This window comes from Phyllobates terribilis, unplaced genomic scaffold (genome assembly GCF_046119375.1).
Source record: "Phyllobates terribilis strain yellow unplaced genomic scaffold, ASM4611937v1 Scaffold_4__5_contigs__length_816908805, whole genome shotgun sequence".
Classification (NCBI taxonomy): domain Eukaryota; kingdom Metazoa; phylum Chordata; class Amphibia; order Anura; family Dendrobatidae; genus Phyllobates; species Phyllobates terribilis.
In genome coordinates, this window is record NW_027362764.1 from 515,719,236 (window position 1) to 515,738,874 (window position 19,639).

Below are 19,639 nucleotides of genomic sequence, written 5' to 3' on the forward strand. Positions count from 1 at the left end.
ATACCAGAAGTAAAGTTTTAATTTAGTGCAGTCTGCTGATAAATAGGAATAAAGGTCAGTTTGGCTAAAGTGTACAAATAACATGAGCCCATGCACGCTCTCTTCTGCACCTTTGCTTTAGGGATCAGTCAGGGTCTTAGCACCTGGATCCCAGTCATTATACCTCCTGACATGTCACTATGTAACAGTAGGTACCCTTGGGGAAAAAAAAAGGACTAAAGATGACGTATGTAACAAACAAAACAACCGCTTCTTTGCACTATAAAAAAAATGTCCCGGTCTTCTCTACAGGTTGTCTGATATTGCACATGGTCTACTATGCTTGAAAGTGGAAGAAGCTGAACTGCAATGCCAAACTCAGCTGAGTCACCGTGTAGAAGCTTCCAACTCTGTAACCCAGAACCTCAATGACCTGAGGGCCGCCCTTCAAGAAGAGCGGGATGCCATGCCTCAGCAGACAATAACTCCACTTGTGAACAGCAAGAGATGTTGTTAAGCTGTAATTGATGCTCAAGGCCACATGACAAGTAATTAAGACATTGACATTTTTTGTTGGAGTATACCCACCGCTGTTGTTGGCTTTTGTTTCAATAAATTATTTGAGATGAGGAAATCACCATTCCATGCTTCTACTTAAATGCCCTACTTTCATTATAAAATATCACTGTAGCGTGAACGTTCTACATTTTACAAAAAATTTCTCCGGGAATTCAAATATCCCTAACTTTTTGAGAGTAGTGAATGCTGCAAAAAAACATAACTTTGCAAATGTTGATCACTAATGAAATTAATAATTGCTCTCTAAATGAATAAGATATGAGTTATAGTGAATCTTTCCCATAATCCCATATATCAAGATGTTCATATTATCCTGTTCAACATAGTGCCCATAGATTTCACAAAATTTCCAACCAAACAGGTTCTCTTTATTGGTCAGATCTGTCCACTTCCAAGTAGGCTCAATGTAAATTCAATATACTTATATTTACATAGATTTATGAGATCATTGTAAAAGCTTGAACATTTGTCCTTTTACATCACTTTTCCTCTACAAGTAGTTTTTCATGTTTTCCAGACGTGTAGAATATTCAGTAGAGATTGTAAATGTAGAGGCTTCCAGCCAGTCTTGCTTTTCTAGAACTTCTTACAGCTGCTACCACAACCTGTTTCTGAAAAGATTAAATGTCTCAGTATATACTGTTCCCATTGAACTCTATTGTAAATCTGTATGCAGTCAGCTCCCTCTAGTGGTGGCTACAGGTCTGCTGCCCCTTGCACCAATCTTGCCCATAAATTGTCTGATATACAATGCAGTAGTTCATTAAGTTGAATGTTCTTTAAAAGTACAGCAAGCTAAAGGTTCCTTCTCCAAGTAACTTTTTCCTCTATGCTATCAGAAATAATAAAAATTAGCTGCATGATATTTTTCTCACATTTGCCACTTGTTTTTACATATGATTCATCAACCGTGCTGGTAAATTGCAACAATTCACAGCAGCTGTCAGATCTGGGCATGTACATGATGACCATATGAGTTCGGTAAAGCTTGACCTACTTTGTGCTTTGATTTGATGGTGGTGACTGAACTTCCAAATCTTGCCTTTTCCTAAAATATTGATGTAGATTAATATACAGATTTAAGATCAAGCCTTTCTTGCAGTACTTGCAGGTATTATACTTACTTCGGGAGAAACCAGGACGTATTGTGCCTACAGGGTGAAGAAAAGGAAATGGTTAGGAACAAAATGACAGCCATTTGTAGAATAGTGCGTTTACACTGGCAGCCGTAGATGCTTGGCGGCTGTTTGATGGCCTAAACTTGTTGCACGTCTATGGAAGAAATGTAGACCCAACTATCACCCATTGGATACATAACTCTTTTAGGTACGATACCTTTAGCAGGATCAAAGCCCAGACATTTGTCCCACAGTTATAGTTCTAATGTCAAAATTGCTGGGGTAAATAAGTTCCCTGGATGGTGGAAATGGCAGATATGTCTGTACTTGTTGGAAAAAAAACTATGAAATATTAAAATGAAAATTAATAGCAACCATGATGCCAGCGTGATCTCAGCTTATGACCGATGATTAGTCACCTCTAGTAATTCCCTTATGCATTTTATCCCACAGATTGGGTTAATGAGGAATATTCCAGGTGCCCTCAGAAATCCAACTGCTTTATTCTCATACCCAGTCATCAGGGCATGGAGTAAACCACGACTTGCATGTTCCTGTCAGCAGTCCTGTAGAGGTGATATTGCCATTGTAGATATAAACTCTACCAGTCTGGGAACCAAGCATTGTTGTGGTAATGTCTCCAGTCCTTAAAGGTGAGGTCACGATAATTTCATCTGGAAAAGAAATGACATTGTCAAAATATTTCCATTCATCATTGTTCTGTTGGATCTACTAGTAAGTACTGTATGATCTGGAACAAATTCAGTTCAAAGGTCCCAAGAAGAAAAGTATGGAGCAGATAGACTGGCAACAACAGAGACATTATCTAACAAAGATGGCACACCACTTGATAGACTTGCTTTAAATTTATTTTGTGAAATGAATGTTGATTTGAAGAGGTAACACTTCATCCTGTAATATAAGTAAAGGTGGACAGACCTTTCCAACCAATCTATATATCGATATAGAGAGGCGATTAAGGGGGTCATTCTGCTTTGTAAGTGTGTGACCCCCACACACCTACCAAAACGTGTGTATGATTAGTGGGTATTGTGTATGTGTCCTGTTCAGTAAAATATAAATGCATTATATCCCCAACCCCTGAGGAAGCCAGTAATGGCGAAACTTGTTGGTGTGGCTATATGTTTGTTTTAGAGAGCATCAAGGAATCTGTGTATATCATAGTTAGCAAATCTACCTGATAAACTAACCTATGAACTGCAGCATAGGGGAGTTAGTACTGAACTGACAAATGATTTGATTGATTTATGAACTATATGAATCCTAGAGTCTGTAATTTCAGGTATGTACCCAGATTAATTAATGAACCAGATAGGTTTTAGAGAGAAGATTTTTTCCAGAAATATCATGAACAACCTGATGTAATTTTAATATTAAATTACCACTTTTAAAAAGTTTAATAATAAAAGTCATGTTTTAATACATCCCTTAATCAGGGTTTATTTACCCTCTGGGTAATTTGGTAAAACGTATGTACTCATCCCTAAAGGGATGTATACTCTCTTTGGTTGTACTGTTCAGTAAAATAGGACACGTCCATAATCCCTGCCGAGCATTCACATGTCTCATCGGATATGGGGGTAGTAACGTCATCGGCATTGTTCAGTTCTGAAGTGGAAGCTACTGGTATATTGGCTTTGTTAAAAATCTAAAGGCTCTTCTCAATATTAGATGCCCGTGGATGTAAAAGGCTCTCACTTGACCAAATGAAGCCAAAAGGGCATTTGCAGGGAGAAATCTCTGGGTGAGTTTTGATTGATTAGCATGGGAGATGTATTTTATTAATATGATGAACACTTAAGAGAAATCCTGACAGCTGATTTATGCTTCCTTAAATCTGAAACCATACTTTTAAAAGCTGGAGTGACGTGACTCAGACAGCTAGTTCAAGAGGCAGGTCCCTGGCAGTTTCTGCCCTTCCTGTTCACCATACACTCATTAGAAGAAACACGTCGACCTTTTTGAGTAGGTGCCGGAGTCCTGCATCTTTGACTAGTTATCCTAGCCGCGTTGTCCCCGGCGGCTGCAGCGTTTGCGTATTACATACACTACTGCAATATGGGAGCTGATCTCTAATTTAAGCTGCCTGCGGTCCATGCAGTGTTTGAGGCTGCTGTCCGATCACCTTTTCATTTTTTTTTTTTTTTTTGTCTGCAAGTGTGAAAGTTACGTTCATTTTTTTTTCAAATTGCTGAATGGCCAGCACTATAGACCTGATTTATTAAGACTGACATTTTGTAATCCAGTTCTGATGAAGATTGCTCTAGAATAAATTGTGCCAAACTCATTAAAAGGCATGTGCATTTTAATAATGTTAATGCAACTTTCAGCTGCAGTGCACCACTGCAAGTAATGTACTCCAGTGAGGGACTGGAGTACACTTGTCATAATTTATGGCACTCATGGTGTAAATTATAATGAATTATTTGTGTGCATTTGCCCATGCCTTCTATCAGCTAAGCTTTGCCCACTTTCCAAAATGTTGGTGGAGCAGGAAAATGACATGATTACTATGCGGGCGGGAGGAAGGAAGTTGGGTGTGCACAATCTCTGCGCGCCTGCGAACAATAGGAGCGGAAGTGCCAGTGAGTTGCCGACACCTGCGCAGAACAAAAGTGAAGCCAAAGCCCATAGGAGGGCGGAACAGTGAAGGGGGCAGCAGTCGGAATGAGTAGGCACGGGATTTCCAGGGGGAAACCTGAGGTCACAGGGACAAAGTGACGATGTAAGAGGAGAAAGATAGGGTAATGAAAGGAGGAGGCATTGTTATTTTCCGAGCAGCATCCACCCCATAGCCTGGTAGAACTCCTTTGCATGAAGCGATAAATTATGACACAGGTAGGACTTCTTTCAGCAGTCTATAAACTGTAGGCCAATATTACAGGTCAGATTGCTCAAATGTGGTGACCGATTCCCTTTAAGCATTTTTTGCAGCTTTCTAATTGGACATTGCCTAATTTGGAGCTGATTCCATTAGGAGTCACTTTAAAAAAAATGATATGTACTTTTTTTTTCCCCACGAGCTGATTTTCAAAACCTGAAGCAGATAATAAAAATAATAAAAAAAACTCTCAAGACTGAACATATGAACAATGAAGTGATTTTACAATAGAAATAAATAGGAAGAGTCTTTCAAGCGTTTTTGAACCAGTTTTTCAGAGGGGTCGGTGTTAAGGGATCACACTCAAAAAAATCTTCGACAAAAAACTCCACGTGCGTGCACATATTATGCTATGCTCATACAAGGATTTTGATGGAGAGGTTTTTTTTTGGAGCAGATCCATTCAAAAATCCTCTCCAAAGAATGCTTTAAAAAAAAAACTTTGCATGTCTGATGAAAAAAAAAAAAAAGTGCATGTCACTTCTTTCAAGTGGATCCTCCCGGAATCCTCTCCAAACTTATCACTGACAAAAGACTGCAGCGATAATAGAAAAAACAATTTGGGAAAAAAAACTCCCAAAAAAGGGAGCATTTGCTGAAGTGCTTTCTGCTTGAAAAGCTTTTTTAACGCCTAAATAAACAACTCTGTCTGAACATAGCCAGAGGGTATGTGCAGACGAGCATTCCAGCCTGCGGCCCCAACGCTGCGGATATGTAAATGAGCTCCGCCTTTTTTTTTTTTTTCAACCTATGGACTTAGAGGTTAGGTCTATGGGGAAGGTCTACATGCAGACCCGCTGGAGAAATTGACATGCTGCGGTCTGGAAATATGCCCCACATGTCAGTTTCCGCAGGGGCACAGAGACGCATAGTGGACATGGGATTTGTACAAATCCTATCCACTATGCTGTAACAGCTGGCCGCTGCGGGTTTGATGCTGCATAAGTCCCCAGCGTCAAACCCGCAGCAGCTCCGGATCGTCTGCACACACCCTTATTGATATCTATAGAACAAAGAGATGTCCAGTCTTACCAAGCCCATCATCATCCAGGTCTCTTAAATGTAGTTTGGTTCCAAAATGTGAAAACTCTCTGTCTCCCCTCATTGTGCCAAGGAGAGATGGCCCAGTGTTTCCTTTCAGTTCATACATGATTGCTGTACCTGCATGCGTCAGTTCTCTTCGTATAAATACAACCTTGGACATTGTGCCTGGAATACAAAGAGAACTATCGTGGATGTAAAGTAGACATTATGGCCCCGATTCATCATCATTGTTTCCCCAGCATTCTGGAGTAATTTGTATTTCTTTAGCGGCCTTAGTATTTGTGCCTTATTCTCTATACCATTTGTGACATTTTTTAATCTCTTTTAAGTTTTTTTTTTTCTTTACAACGTTTCTTATCCAGATGTTTTAGACAGATTCATGAAATGAGACTTTTACTAAATGTTGCATTTTTTTGGCGCATCTCACTCCAGTCCCTGCCAGGAGTAAGGTTTGCGATGGTGTTCTCAATTTGGTGCATTTCTTAGACAAACATGCAACTTGTTAGAAGATTCGTGACTTTTGGTACTAATAAGTCACAAAACACAGTTCAAGATAAAAATAAAGAGCAATTTTTATTCTACACCAAATTCATTAACCTTTTAAATAATTTGGTGCCAAAAACTTCAGCAAAAGAAAAGTAACTTAGGTAAATTGCAAATAAAGAATCAGGGCCTATATCATTTGTGTGACGACACTGTCAAGGCAAATGAAACTCAACATTTTTTCTTGGCCATCATTAATTTTTATGGGGACATAACACCACCATGTAAACACAGTTTTCCATGTCACTTCTATCCACAGCTTAAATAGCCCTGAAGTAAAAGTCATTGTTACCTTTTGTCTTTTTGCAGTTTGCTTTACTAATAACAAGGCTGTGGGACTATTGGATGTGAAGATTTCATTATACTGACCGGGTAGCTCCAAAAACTGTACATTTGAGACTCTTGGCAGCAAAAAAGGCTCCTCTTATGAACTATTCCCTCAAGAAATAAGGTTAAAGTCATATTAAAAAACTTGAAGAAAAAAAGTAAAATATCTATAACTAAGTAATGCCATCATTGCACACAGTTTTGTGCCATTACAAACGTGTATGGCATTGTGGGGAATGAACTACGTTTTGAAGAAGAGCGGTACGATATGAAATCGATCTACAAGATAAGAAGGTGATTAAAGGCGTCTAGGATAGATCTTCAGTGTCAGATCAGTGGGGGTGTGACACCCAGCACCACCAGTGGTCAAATGTGCTTAGCTGTAGAGCAGAATGGCAAACTGTACAGCTCCATCAACTGCATAGTGGCCACCGCGGTGAACTGCAGTGCAGCACCCGGCTATGGCCACTATGCAATTGACAAAGCTGTAATGTGCCGCTCCATAAAGAAGCCCTCCTCCTATCAAAGATTTTATCCTCTTAATATATATTGCAATCATCATATTACATAGAACTGTGCACTTACAATTGCTCATTTTGCTTTTCTACCCAGTTATTTCTTCTCTTTTCTCTGCTCTTTGTTGAAACAGGAAGTCTCTTATCCCTGCATTCAGGGCCGGTTTTAGGCAAAGTGGGGCCCTAGGCAAAATTTAATGTGGGGTCCTAAATGCTGACATTCTGCACCATCACATTCAAACATTTCGGTTGTATTTACGTGCACTGAGTTCAGGCCGTAATGAACATGATCGACAATATTGAAGTCGTTCGACGCTTGTTTCCGGGCCTCTGTTGAGGAAGAATGATGGGCACACTGCCGGGATTTATAAACGTGCATCACGCACGCACGCATACTGTGTGTCTGTACCCGACCATCTACATAGACTATTAACATATATACAAGTTAGAATAATGCAATAAAATATATAAACATGCACACACTTATACGCACACTTGTACACGGCCCACACATGCTGCACAACAAATGCTCAGTAGATACACACATTACACACAGCACATGTATGCAGGACAACAAACATTCATATAAACACATACAAATCTCCCACAGACAACACACACCTCACACACTAAACACCTCACATACACACACTGCTTTATGCCGAAGGGAATGAAGATGTTCCTCACTATGAGCTGCAGCTTCTGCTCACAGCAGCACTGTCCCAACAGACACCTCCCTGCCCTCTCCTCTGCTGGGAGCTGACAGGAGCAGGAGGAGGCTGACAGGAGCAGGAGGATGCTGACAGGAGCAGAAGGAGGCTGACAGGAGCAGGAGGAGGCTGACAGGAGCAGGAGGAGGCTGACAGGAGCAGGTGGAGGCTGACAGGAGCAGGAGGCGGCTGACAGGAGCAGGAGGCGGCTGACAGGAGCAGGTGGAGGCTGACAGGAGCAGAAGGAGGCTGACAGGAGCAGGAGGAGGCTGACAGGAGCAGGAGGAGGCTGACAGGAGCAGGAGGAGGCTGACAGGAGCAGGTGGAGGCTGACAGGAGCAGGAGGCGGCTGACAGGAGCAGGTGGAGGCTGACAGGAGCAGAAGGAGGCTGACAGGAGGAGGCTTACAGGAGCAGGAGGAGGCTGACAGGAGCAGGAGGAGGCTGACAGGAGCAGGTGGAGGCTTACAGGAGCAGGAGGAGGCTGACAGGAGCAGGAGGAGGCTGACAGGAGCAGGTGGAGGCTGACAGGAGCAGGAGGTGGCTGACAGGAGCAGGTGGAGGCTGACAGGAGCAGAAGGAGGCTGACAGGAGCAGGAGGAGGCTGACAGGAGCAGGAGGAGGCTGACAGGAGCAGGAGGAGGCTGACAGGAGCAGGTGGAGGCTGACAGGAGCAGAAGGAGGCTGACAGGAGCAGGAGGAGACTTACAGGAGCAGGAGGAGGCTGACAGGAGCAGGAGGAGGCTGACAGGAGCAGGTGGAGGCTGACAGGAGCAGGAGGCGGCTGACAGGAGCAGGTGGAGGCTGACAGGAGCAGGAGGAGGCTGACAGGAGCAGGAGGAGGCTGACAGGAACAGGAGGAGGCTGACAGGAGCAGTAGGAGGCTGACAGGAGCAGGAGGAGGCTGACAGGAGCAGGAGGCGGCTGACAGGAGCAGGTGGAGGCTGACAGGAGCAGAAGGAGGCTGACAGGAGCAGGAGGCAGCTGACAGGAGCAGGAGGAGGCTGACAGGAGCAGGAGGAGGCTGACAGGAGCAGGTGGAGGCTGACAGGAGCAGGAGGCGGCTGACAGGAGCAGGTGGAGGCTGACAGGAGCAGAAGGAGGCTGACAGGAGCAGGAGGCGGCTGACAGGAGCAGGAGGCGGCTGACAGGAGCAGGAGGAGGCTGACAGGAGCAAGTGGAGGCTGACAGGAGCAGAAGGAGGCTGGCAGGAGGCGGCTGACAGGAGCAGGAGGAGGCTGACAGGAGCAGGAGGAGGCTGACAGGAGCAGGTGGAGGCTGACAGGAGCAGGAGGCGGCTGACAGGAGCAGGTGGAGGCTGACAGGAGCAGAAGGAGGCTGACAGGAGCAGGAGGCAGCTGACAGGAGCAGGAGGAGGCTGACAGGAGCAGGAGGAGGCTGACAGGAGCAGAAGGAGGCTGGCAGGAGGCGGCTGATAGGAGCAGGAGGAGGCTGACAGGAGCAGAAGGAGGCTGACAGGAGCAGGTGGAGGCTGACAGGAGCAGAAGGAGGCTGACAGGAGCAGGTGGAGGCTGACAGGAGCAGAAGGAGGCTGGCAGGAGCAGCACAGCACACAGTTGGACACAGGAAAACTTATCTGGCAGCTCAACTCGGTAGGTGCAGGGTCTCTGGCTCTCCCTCCCCCTCAGGGTCTGTGCAGGAGGACCGGAGCATTGGCAGTGAGCACTTCTATCACTCTGATGGGGGAGGTTCAGTGGCCGCTGCTTTTGTCCTTCACTGCACACCTTCACGAAAGGTCCTGAAGCTCTTCAGACTGCAAGGCCTGCAGTGATATCATGGTCACATGATCATGATGTCACTACAGGTCATCAACCAGTCTCTACATCGGATCCTTCACTAGTGATAATGCTATTATCAGTGAAGCTCCTGCTGTAGCCACTGGGGGCCCCCAGGGAGGGGGGGCCCTAGGCAGATGCCTAATCTGCCCTGCCCTAATGTTGGCCCTGCCTGCATATATCATTCCCTTCCTCAACTCCTGACCCAGCTGCTCCCTTCTCCCCCTGCCAGGGACTTTTGCTGTGACTTATGAGTCATACAGGGTAAATTGGCCTACTGTTTCTACATAGAGCTTAGAAGGATTCAGCTAGTCAGTTTTTAATCACATGATGTGATCAACCTAATGGAAAACAGAAGAATTAACTGGGTAGAAAGGCAAAATGAGCAATTAAAGTGTACAGCGCTATATAATATAATGATTGCAATGTATTAAGAGGATAAAAATGTTGATGGGAGTGCTTCTTTAATTGATCACATCCAGCTGCTATCGATACCTAGAACAACTGATCAGTGGGGGTGTTCGGTGATCTGGTTTTGCTTAACTATGTTAAAGATAGTCTATCAGTATTAACAGTAGTAAAGTAATGCACAGCACCTTTTAATGATGAGGTATGCCTTCTGTTTTTTTATGTTGTAATTACTCTTACTATTCTATATTTTATTTAAAGGAGTTGTCCACTACTCAGAAAACCCTTTCTGAAACTCTGTTCCCCTCCCTCCCATAAAATAATAATTATACTCCCTCCGGTGCCAGTGACTCCCTCGGGGCTCACGGGACATTATGTCACGCAATCCCTCCGGTCAATCAGCGCTGACTTCACTCTCCTCTCCTCCGGACAAATTAAAATATCCAGAGGAAGTAAGTGCCGCTGCTGCCCCTTACTCCGGATTTCAGTTCCGTCCATAGGAGAGGAGAGTGATTGGCTGCAGTGATTGTGTGACATAAAACACTGATGTGAGCCCCAGGAGAGCCAGTGTCAACACCGCTGGAACGGCGCCGGCACCAGAGTTGAGTATACTGAGTGTAAGCATAGCGATTCAGAAGGGGTTTTCTGAGCAATGGACAACCCCTTTAATGTATAATAAATGTATTTAAAAAAAAGGCTGTGGAGCAATCATTGCTCTCCAAAATATAAAATGGAGTGTGCAATATATATATATATATATATATATATATATATATATATATATATATATATATACAGTACAGACCAAAAGTTTGGACACACCTTCTCATTTAAAGATTTTTCTGTATTTTCATGACTATGAAAATTGTACATTCACACTGAAGGCATCAAAACTATGAATTAACACATGTGGAATTATATACTTAACAAAAAAGTGTGAAACAACTGAAATAATGACCCAAAGAACACAGTCCCCACTATCAAGCAAGGAGGTGGAAACATTATGTTTTGGGGGTGATTCTCTGCTAAGGGCACAGGACTACTTCACCGCATCAATGGGAGAATGGATGGAGCCATGTACTGTAAAATCCTGAGTGACAACCTCCTTCCCTCCTCCAGGACATTAAAAATGGGCCGTGGCTGGGTCTTCCAGAAAGACTATGACCCAAAACATACTGCCAAGGCAACAAAGGAGTGGCTCAAAAAGAAGCACATTAAGGCCATGGAGTGGCCTAGCCAGTCTCCAGACCTTAATCCCATAGAAAACTTATGGAGGGAGTTGAAACTCCGAGTTGCCAAGTAACAGCCTCAAAATCTGAATGATTTAAAGATGATCTGCAAAGAGGAATGGACCAAAATTCCTCCTGACATGTGCGCAACCCTCATCATCAACTATAAAAAACGTCTGACTGCTGTGCTTGCCAATAAGGGTTTTGCCACCAAGTGTTAAGTGTTGTTTGCCAGAGGAATCAAATACTTATTTCTCACTGCAAAATGCAAATAAATGTATCTAATTTATACAAAGTGATTTTCTTGATTTTTTGGGGGATATTCTCTCAATGTTAAAATTAACCTACCCTTAAAATTATAGACTGTTCATGTCTTTGTCAATGGACAAACTTACAAAAACAGCAAGGGATCAAATAATTATTTCCTTCACTGTATGTAGTATACCTTAATTATTTTCATCAGGCTTTGTGCATACTACATTTGATCCTTAACAATGGCGTATTCATCTGAAAAACACACAGGCTTCAATTCTTCATTTGTGTGGTTTTTAAGTCATTTATTTTTGTTTATGCTTTGTAGTATTCATCGTTTTTTGCGCCAAAACTTTCAAAATGATGCACATAGATCATGAATTTCTACGCAACCACAAATGGTCTTTATTTTTATCTTTAATCTTTTTTTAAAACTTTTTAGGACACAGTCGCACATTTTGCTAAATATTGTGCCAAAATACTTTGCATACATAAAATCACTCCACGGGGAAATGAAATACATCTGTGACAAATGTTTCGGCTTTGTGAAAAATTGCAAATGATGAATTAAGCAAAAACATCTAGAAACCCTACACTCAGCCCACAGTGGTAAACATGGAAAAAAAATAGGCGATCAAATGAAACAGACTTTAAAAATGGCTTAAGTTAAAAAAAAAATAGGCGAAATTGATTTACAAACAAAAAAACACCCAAATCTAGACAAAATAAGACATAAATACAATAATGAATCGGTCCTATATTGTCAATTGATATTGAGACAAGATTCTTGTTTGGTACATACTCACAGATTCTGATACGTGTTAACATCTCCCCTTGTTATTTATTGCAAGATTCATGTTTGTATTAATTGTTCTTGTGTCTGTTTGCAAATGTTAAAAGTGATTTCAATCACTTCACTTTTTATGTTTTTTTCTGCCCAGGATGGGTGTTTTTTATCTTGCAAAGCATGGCCTGTTCTTGTGTTTAGTTATTTGATAAATTTTTTAGCTAGGTAAACTGAGCATAGATCTTAGCAGATTTTTTCCCATATAAATGTGGCACCCTGCTGCGCATTGGTGCCACAGATCCCAGAGGGGTGCATGGACGGATTCCTCCACAAGAGGCCCTCATAGCATTCACACACCTCCATCTTCCACCTCAGACCAGCAGAGGGAGCCTGTTAGGGCTATAAAAAGGGAAGGTGGAGCTAGGCAGCAGAGTCTGAAGTCTGGAGTCCACAGAGAGTGAAGTCTGTGTGAAGTCTGCTGCAGCCAGAGAGGTTGTCAGGTCAGTTCAGACTCAGTGAGCTCAGATTAGTGAGCTTAGGGCGTGCCGACGCCAAAAGAGCGGCGAAGCGCAGTGTGCCTGCTGCAGTGTGAAGCCTAGTGAGGGCCCCGAGCGTGGCCGAAGGCGAGTGGAAAGAGAGCAACATAGGGGGCAGAGGAGCTTAACCTGCTCACCCCAAAACCATTTACCGTACACCGGGTCCCCGCCTACAGGGGGGCCTATATCCCCAGCAGGAATAACCGGAACCCCTGGAGAACTATATGTCCCAGGAACACCAAAAAGCTGACTGTTATACCAGGGTCAAGAGTCACGGAGACCCAAGAGACCAGGGAGTGTGATCTCCAACAGAAGGCCCTACCACCAGGTCAGCAGGTGCAAGACAGAGACCAAGTTAGGCCTAGCTCCAGGCAGGTCAGATACTTATCGAGGAAAGGCAAGAAACAGGAGGCCCCACACCCGCTCACTGGGGAGAGTCCTGATATGCACCCTTCACCCTGAAGTACTCTGGACCGTGCCACAAACACCACCAGTAAAGGTACTGAAGTGAACTGTCGTGTGTGTGCCTATTCCTCCTCTGACCCGGCTGGGTCCCCTCTGTCCTGCATCCCTACACTTACGCTGCCCTGAGGCCCCGCTCCACCTGTGGGGAGTCGTACCAACTAAGATGCCTAAACACCGGCCTCAGAGGACTGTTGCAGCGCTGGCGATCATCACCAGACACCACGGGTGGAGTCACGAACATTCCCCTATCCCACATAACTTCCCCCCTTCTTTTAAAGAGTGACCCCAGGGTACGGGCCCGGGAGCCGACCACCACGACATCCCCCAAGATCAGGCAACAACAAGACCCGGGCGCCGAGTCGTCCCCATCCCCTGGGCGCGTCACCTCTTCCTGGCGTCACGAACAGGATTCCGTACCCGTTGCAACGACGGAGTGTTATGCGCATTGCCACCGGGTCCTGTGCTCCTTTAATCAGAACTGTGTATTTAACTGTGGCGAAGATCGCCGCCATTGTTGTGCCGCCGAGCGGGAAGAAGGGCGTAACCGTGGGAAACTGAGAGGCGTACCTGTTAAAGTGCGCGAAGCCTCGGACACGCCCCACGCCTCAACATCAAACCAGAAAGCGCCAGGCCCTGGAAGGAGCCCCGGTGAACTCTCTGATGTAGGACGCAAGCGACGCAAGGTCCTGAAGGAAGAGCGTCACCTGCGGAGCTGCAGCCTACCGGAAGAAAAGAAAAGAAGGTAGGCCATGGTTCGCTAGGGGGGCGCCAGAATGTCCGAAGAACAGCACAACGCTGGAGTACCGGTTAACCGCCCTGATGATCAACCCGCGCTCGGCGCCGAGCAGGCCAGAGCAGCCACTCCACCAGCAAGGCTTGTAACCCCTGTCATACCCATGGCCCTACCGTACATCCCTGGAGCGAAGTGGCTCCCCCAGTACAGCGGCAAACCAGATACCCTGTCTGGATTCAAAAGGAAAATATGCGGTATACTGGACATGTACTCTATGACAGGCAAGCAAAGAGCCGCTGTTGTATTGGGACAATTGACTGGTGCTGCGGAGCGAGAAGTAGAAACCTGGTCGGCTGCAGACCAGGAGTCAGTGTCCGCAATCTTTAAAAAGTCACAGACTGTCTTTGAGAATCGTACTGAGACAGACCTCCGGATGAGGTTCTACAACTGCTCTCAGCAACCGGAGGACAGTGTTCAGGACCATGCCTGGTGTTTACAAGGGGCCCTGCGAGCTCTGTAACAGGTTAGTCTAACCAGCATCGATGATGAAAATAAAATGCTGAAGGAACAGTTTATCCGGGGACTGAGGTCTCAAGAGGAGAGCAGGACTGTGCGTTGGTGGTCCCTGGATCATCCAGATACCACCTTTGACACCCTTAAAGACATGGCTATAAAAGGACTGCAGCCCCTGGAAATAACTGCTATCCAATGTTACCAGGGTGGGGCCACCCCAGTGCCCGCAGCATCCACCTTTTCCCCGGTGGCTGCTGAAGCCAAGGTGCAAGCAACGTCCCCTAGTGAGCTGCACAGCCTGCACTCTGAAGTGCGTCAGTTGAGCAAAACCCTGACCACTGTACTGAGTGCCCTGCAGCTGTGGACGGATCCCGAGGAGGAAGGAAGGATCCTGCTAGCCGACAGCCCTGAGGATGTCCCCTGGATGAGAAGGAGGAGGAGGACAATGCCACCCCAGTGACCAACGCCGCCCGCCGAAGGACCCTGTCTGCCACCGCTGCCACAAGACCGGTCACGCCGTTTGGAGCTGTCCTTTAAATGGGCAAACCCTGGGGCCGAGGGCCGACACCCAGGAGTAGACCCCTCAGGCCCATCAAACTGGTAGCGCAGGTTCGTGGGAGGAAGACCTTTCCTGTCCATCGTACTGGACGGCATCGTGACACCTGCTCTGCTGGACACAGGATCTCAGGTAACCATCATGCCTGATGTCCTCTACAAAAGGTTCTGGTCCATAGACTAACTTCACCCACCAGATCCAGATCTTTCCATGTATGCCTCAAACGGCCTCCCCCTTAACTTAGTCGGGGTTAAGGATGTGGCAGTAAAGGTGGGAAGAGTGGAACTGAAGGACCAGGGACTAATTGTAGTAGAGACTAATCCTGATGATACAGACTTGTATATGGTACTTGGCACGAATATTGTTAGTAACTTCTTGGGAGAAGTGTTGTTCTTGCTCCAACAGATAGCTGACACTGCCAGACCAGGGCAGAGAAGGGCGCTCCAGAAAGAGATCCGAGCCCTTATGTACCAGCAACAGGTAAAGCTAACAGGCAGTGAAATTGGTAATGTACGGGTGACAGGCCCGGTACCCATTGTGATTCCCCTGATAAGTGAAATGCTGATTTGGTGTAGGGCAGCAATAGGTCTCAAAGGACGGAGCTATCAGGCGGTAGTAGAGCCCCTTAGCTTGGAGCATAGACCTACACTCTTAACTGATAGGGGGGTAGTGGATGTACACAATGGGAGGGTGCTCATCCGTCTCCTAAACTATGGGGAGGACGAGGTTAGATTTCCACGCTACGCCACTGTTGCCAAACTGTACACAGTAAATAACAACTCCATACACACGGCGGAGTCCTTAACCTCACCAGACGAAGTGGAGGGTAATGACCCGGGAACCCAGGTGGAGGATTGGTGTCAACAGCTCCATGTTGGGACAGACACCACTTCTGCCCATCAGAAGCAGGGTGTACACCGGGTGGTTCAGGAATACGCGCAGGTATTCAGTAAGCACCCACTTGACTTTGGGAGGATTAAGGGGGTTCAACACCATATCCCCACAGGTGACCATCCACCCATCAAAGAAGCGTTACAGGCCTATACCACCAGCACACTACCAGAAGGCGAAGGAGATGTTGCACGACATGAAGAAGGCAGGGGTAGTAAGGGATAGTTGTAGTCCCTGGGCAGCTCCCCTAGTGCTAGTCAGGAAAAAGGACGGAAGCATGAGAATGTGTGTAGATTACAGACAAGTAAATCGCATTACACATAAAGATGCATACCCTTTACCACGTATAGAGGAATCCCTGGCTGCCTTGAAGTCTGCAAATTACTTCTCCACCCTTGACCTCACTAGTGGGTACTGGCAAGTAGCTGTTGCTGAGGAGGATCGGGAGAAGACGGCCTTCACCACCCCAATGAGACTTTGCGAGTTCAATAGTATGCCGTTTGGACTCTGCAACGCCGCCGGAATTTTCCAGAGATTGATGGAGTGCTGCCTGGGACACCGCAACTTCGAGACTGTACTACTATACCTGGACTACGTGATAGTATACTCCAAAACGTATGAGGACCACTTGAAGCACCTGGCGGAGGTATTTGAGCCGCTGTCCCGGTATGGGATGAAGCTGAAGCCCTCAAAGTGCCACCTGCTCAAGCGAAAGGTACAGTACCTGGGGCACATCGTTATTCCAGAGGGAGTAGCACCAGAGCCAGAGAAGGTTACTGCCATCCCGAAATGGCCGGAGCCAAAGAGCTTCAAGGAGGTACGTCAGTTCCTGTGACTAGTCGGGTATTGCCGGAGGTTTGTGAAGGACTACACCAAGAAAGCGGCGTCTTTGCAAGATCTCCTGGTAGGACAGTCCGGGAGAGGCAGAAACCCCCCGTTCCAGTGGGGTAAGGAGCAAGCTGAATCCTTTGAGGTGATGAAGGAGATCCTGACCGGCGAAGAGATCCTAGCCTACCCTGACTACAGCCAACCGTTCCTGCTGTACACTGATGCCAGCATTGAAGGATTAGGAGCTGTACTGAGTCAGAAGCAGAATGGCAAAGAGAAGGTGATCGCCTATGCAAGCAGTAAGCTCCGCCCGACCGAGAGGAACCCAGAGAACTATAGCAGCTTCAAGTTGGAGTTCCTGGCCCTGGTCTGGGCCATCACCGAGCGGTTCAAGCACTACCTAGCCTCCAGTAAGTTCACTGCCTTCACTGATAACAACCCCTTGACTCATCTAGAAACAGCCAAGTTAGGAGCCATGGAGCAACGATGGATGGCTCGGCTGTCAAACTACCAATTCACTATTAAGTACCGGGCGGGACGCAAGAACGCCAACGCCGATGCTCTGTCCAGGATGCCTCACCAGTCGGACACTGAAGAAGAAGTGGATGACCTGGAGGAGATTGAGCTACCTGCCTTCCACCGTAATGGAGTGGTCCACGAGCAACGAGCCTCCAGGAGGCATAGCGGTAAAATGTTAAACCCCATGCCTCACCACAGCTGGAAGGAGACCCAGGACAGCGACCCGGTTGTCAGCCGTATCAAAGAGCTGATAACCCAGGAAGGTTCCTCCCTGGAGAAGGACGCGTCTCTACAAGCCAAGCAGCTGTGGAATGAGAAGAGCCGGTTTTTCATCTATAGAGAGAAACTGTGCCGTAGGTACGTCAACCCTAAAACCCATGAGATGGTATGGCAGATAGTGGTGCCCAAGACAGACTTCCAGATGGTGTTGGAAGCCTACCACGATCAGGTGGGGCACTTTGGCTGGAAGAAGCTAGAAACCCTGCTGAAGTGTCGGTTTTATTGGGTAAGAATGCGCAGTTCCATTGAGAGGTGGTGCCGGAATTGTGGACCCTGTAGCCTCAGAAGAAAAGACTACAGCAGCCAGAAGGCACCCCTGCAACCCATCAAGATGACTCATCCCTTGGAGATCGTGGCCCTGGATCATGTCAAGATGTCACCCAGCAGGTCAGGATATTCCTATGCCCTGACCATGATGGATCACTACTCCCGGTTCCTGGTGGTCGCCCCCGTCAAGGATCTGACGGCAGAAACTGTGGTGAAGACGTTCCAGGCGTACTTCTGCAGGCCCCATGGATACCCGGAGCAGGTGCTGACAGATCAAGGCTCAGCCTTTGAAGCTGAACTGCTCAAGGAGTTCTGCCATCTGTACGGGTGTAAAAAGATCCGGACTACCCCGTACCACCCCCAAACCAACGGTCTCTGTGAAAAGATGAATAACATCGTCATCAACCTGCTGAAGACCTTACCACTAGAGGAGAGAATCAGTGGCCAGACCTACTACCTGACCTGGTAGATCTGTACAACCACATACCTGTGAGTTCCACCAATTGTACTCTAGCATATCTCATGCGGGCAAGACCCGGGAAGTTGCCCATGGACCTGGAGCTTGGTGTAGTAGAACCAGAGGCAGATATGTCCACTGAGGACTGGGACACGACCAGAAAGGAGCAGTACAGAAGAGTACAGGCCTGTGTCGAAGACAGTCTCACTCGGGTAAGGGACAAGCAGGAAGCCCACTACAATAAAAGTGCGCCCGCAGAACCCTTCACACCAGGAGAAGTGGTGTTAAAGAGGAAAAGGAGAAACCACAAACTTGATGACCAGTGGGAAAGAGAACCCTACACTGTGTTAAATTCAAGATTTGATAACAGGAAGACCTGTTTGATTAGCAAAGACGGAGGAATAACGACTGCAACGGTATCTAGAGACCATCTGAAGTTGTGTCCAGACCTACTAAAGCCCCAAGAAGAAGTGCCTCTCACCGTACCGGAGGAGCCTAAAGAAGCAGTACTCCATACTGACTTAGGAGATTTCCCGGCAGATTGGCCTCAACTAGGAGGAGCAGTAATAATACGTGTGATCCACTTCTTTCAACAGCCAGAAGACCCTCCACAGCAAGTATAACCTGTAAGTACTTCAGAAGAGCCTGCTCAAGAATCATCCCCGGGAGAAGGATCCCCGGTTGGAGCAGAGCAAGAAGGCCCAGCCAATGGTAGACTTGCCAGTCCCATAGAGAGGTTAAGGCAGTTTTACAATCTACCCACACGTAGAACTGACAGGGTAGCAGACGGTGCAGACACAGATACCATCCACACTCCCTGTACTACGCAGGTCGACACGTAGCACACGAGGTCAGACCCCTGTCAGATACAGAGAATAGAGAAGGAAACTCTGACAGTGTAAATAGTTGCCCCCGGGGCATTATATTGTGTATTTTCATGTATGAATTTCTTAACTTGTGTTTTGCTTTATAATGGACTATTTAAGTGATATGGACACTTCCCTTGTTATCTCTAGTTACCCGTAAGGGTACATAAAGAACTTTGTGGCTGAGGACTGTGTGCAGCCCAAAAACTGTTTACTGAAAATAATTGCACTCCCTGAAGTGCCCCTTTAGGTGACCTCAGAACAAAAACCTGTCTGGTGTGGCACAAGTGGAGGTCCAACTCAGGATCGCCATGCCCTGCAGCCACCCCAGGGCCTACGTGAAGGGTTTGCTTTGGACAGGTCCCTCAAGTTACCAAGTACTTTAACCTGTGAGAAGGACACCCTGTCAGGGGACCTCACAGGAAGAGACTTGAATTCTGAGGTTGCTTATTGTATTGTACATATCTATTTATTATCTCTAATGTTTTATATGTAACGTTCAATAAAAGTGCCTCCCATAAAGGGAAGAGTTATTGTTGTC

At 46.4% G+C, this 19,639-nt stretch overlaps 1 protein-coding gene across 1 annotated transcript in view; it reads right to left on the bottom strand.

The window, feature by feature from the left end:
* Positions 1-87: 87 nt before the first annotated feature.
* The window catches only part of GPLD1 (glycosylphosphatidylinositol specific phospholipase D1), an 87,893-nt gene continuing 68,341 nt past the window's right edge, over positions 88-19,639 (bottom strand). Inside the window, exons 21-25 of the mRNA XM_073678851.1 lie at positions 5,611-5,787; positions 2,190-2,350; positions 1,683-1,709; positions 1,556-1,606; positions 88-1,169 (exon numbers count right to left, since the gene is read on the bottom strand). Of these exons, the coding sequence (XP_073534952.1) occupies positions 1,089-1,169; positions 1,556-1,606; positions 1,683-1,709; positions 2,190-2,350; positions 5,611-5,787 (497 nt within the window). The 3' untranslated portion in view covers positions 88-1,088. The remainder of the gene's footprint in view (positions 1,170-1,555; positions 1,607-1,682; positions 1,710-2,189; positions 2,351-5,610; positions 5,788-19,639) is intronic.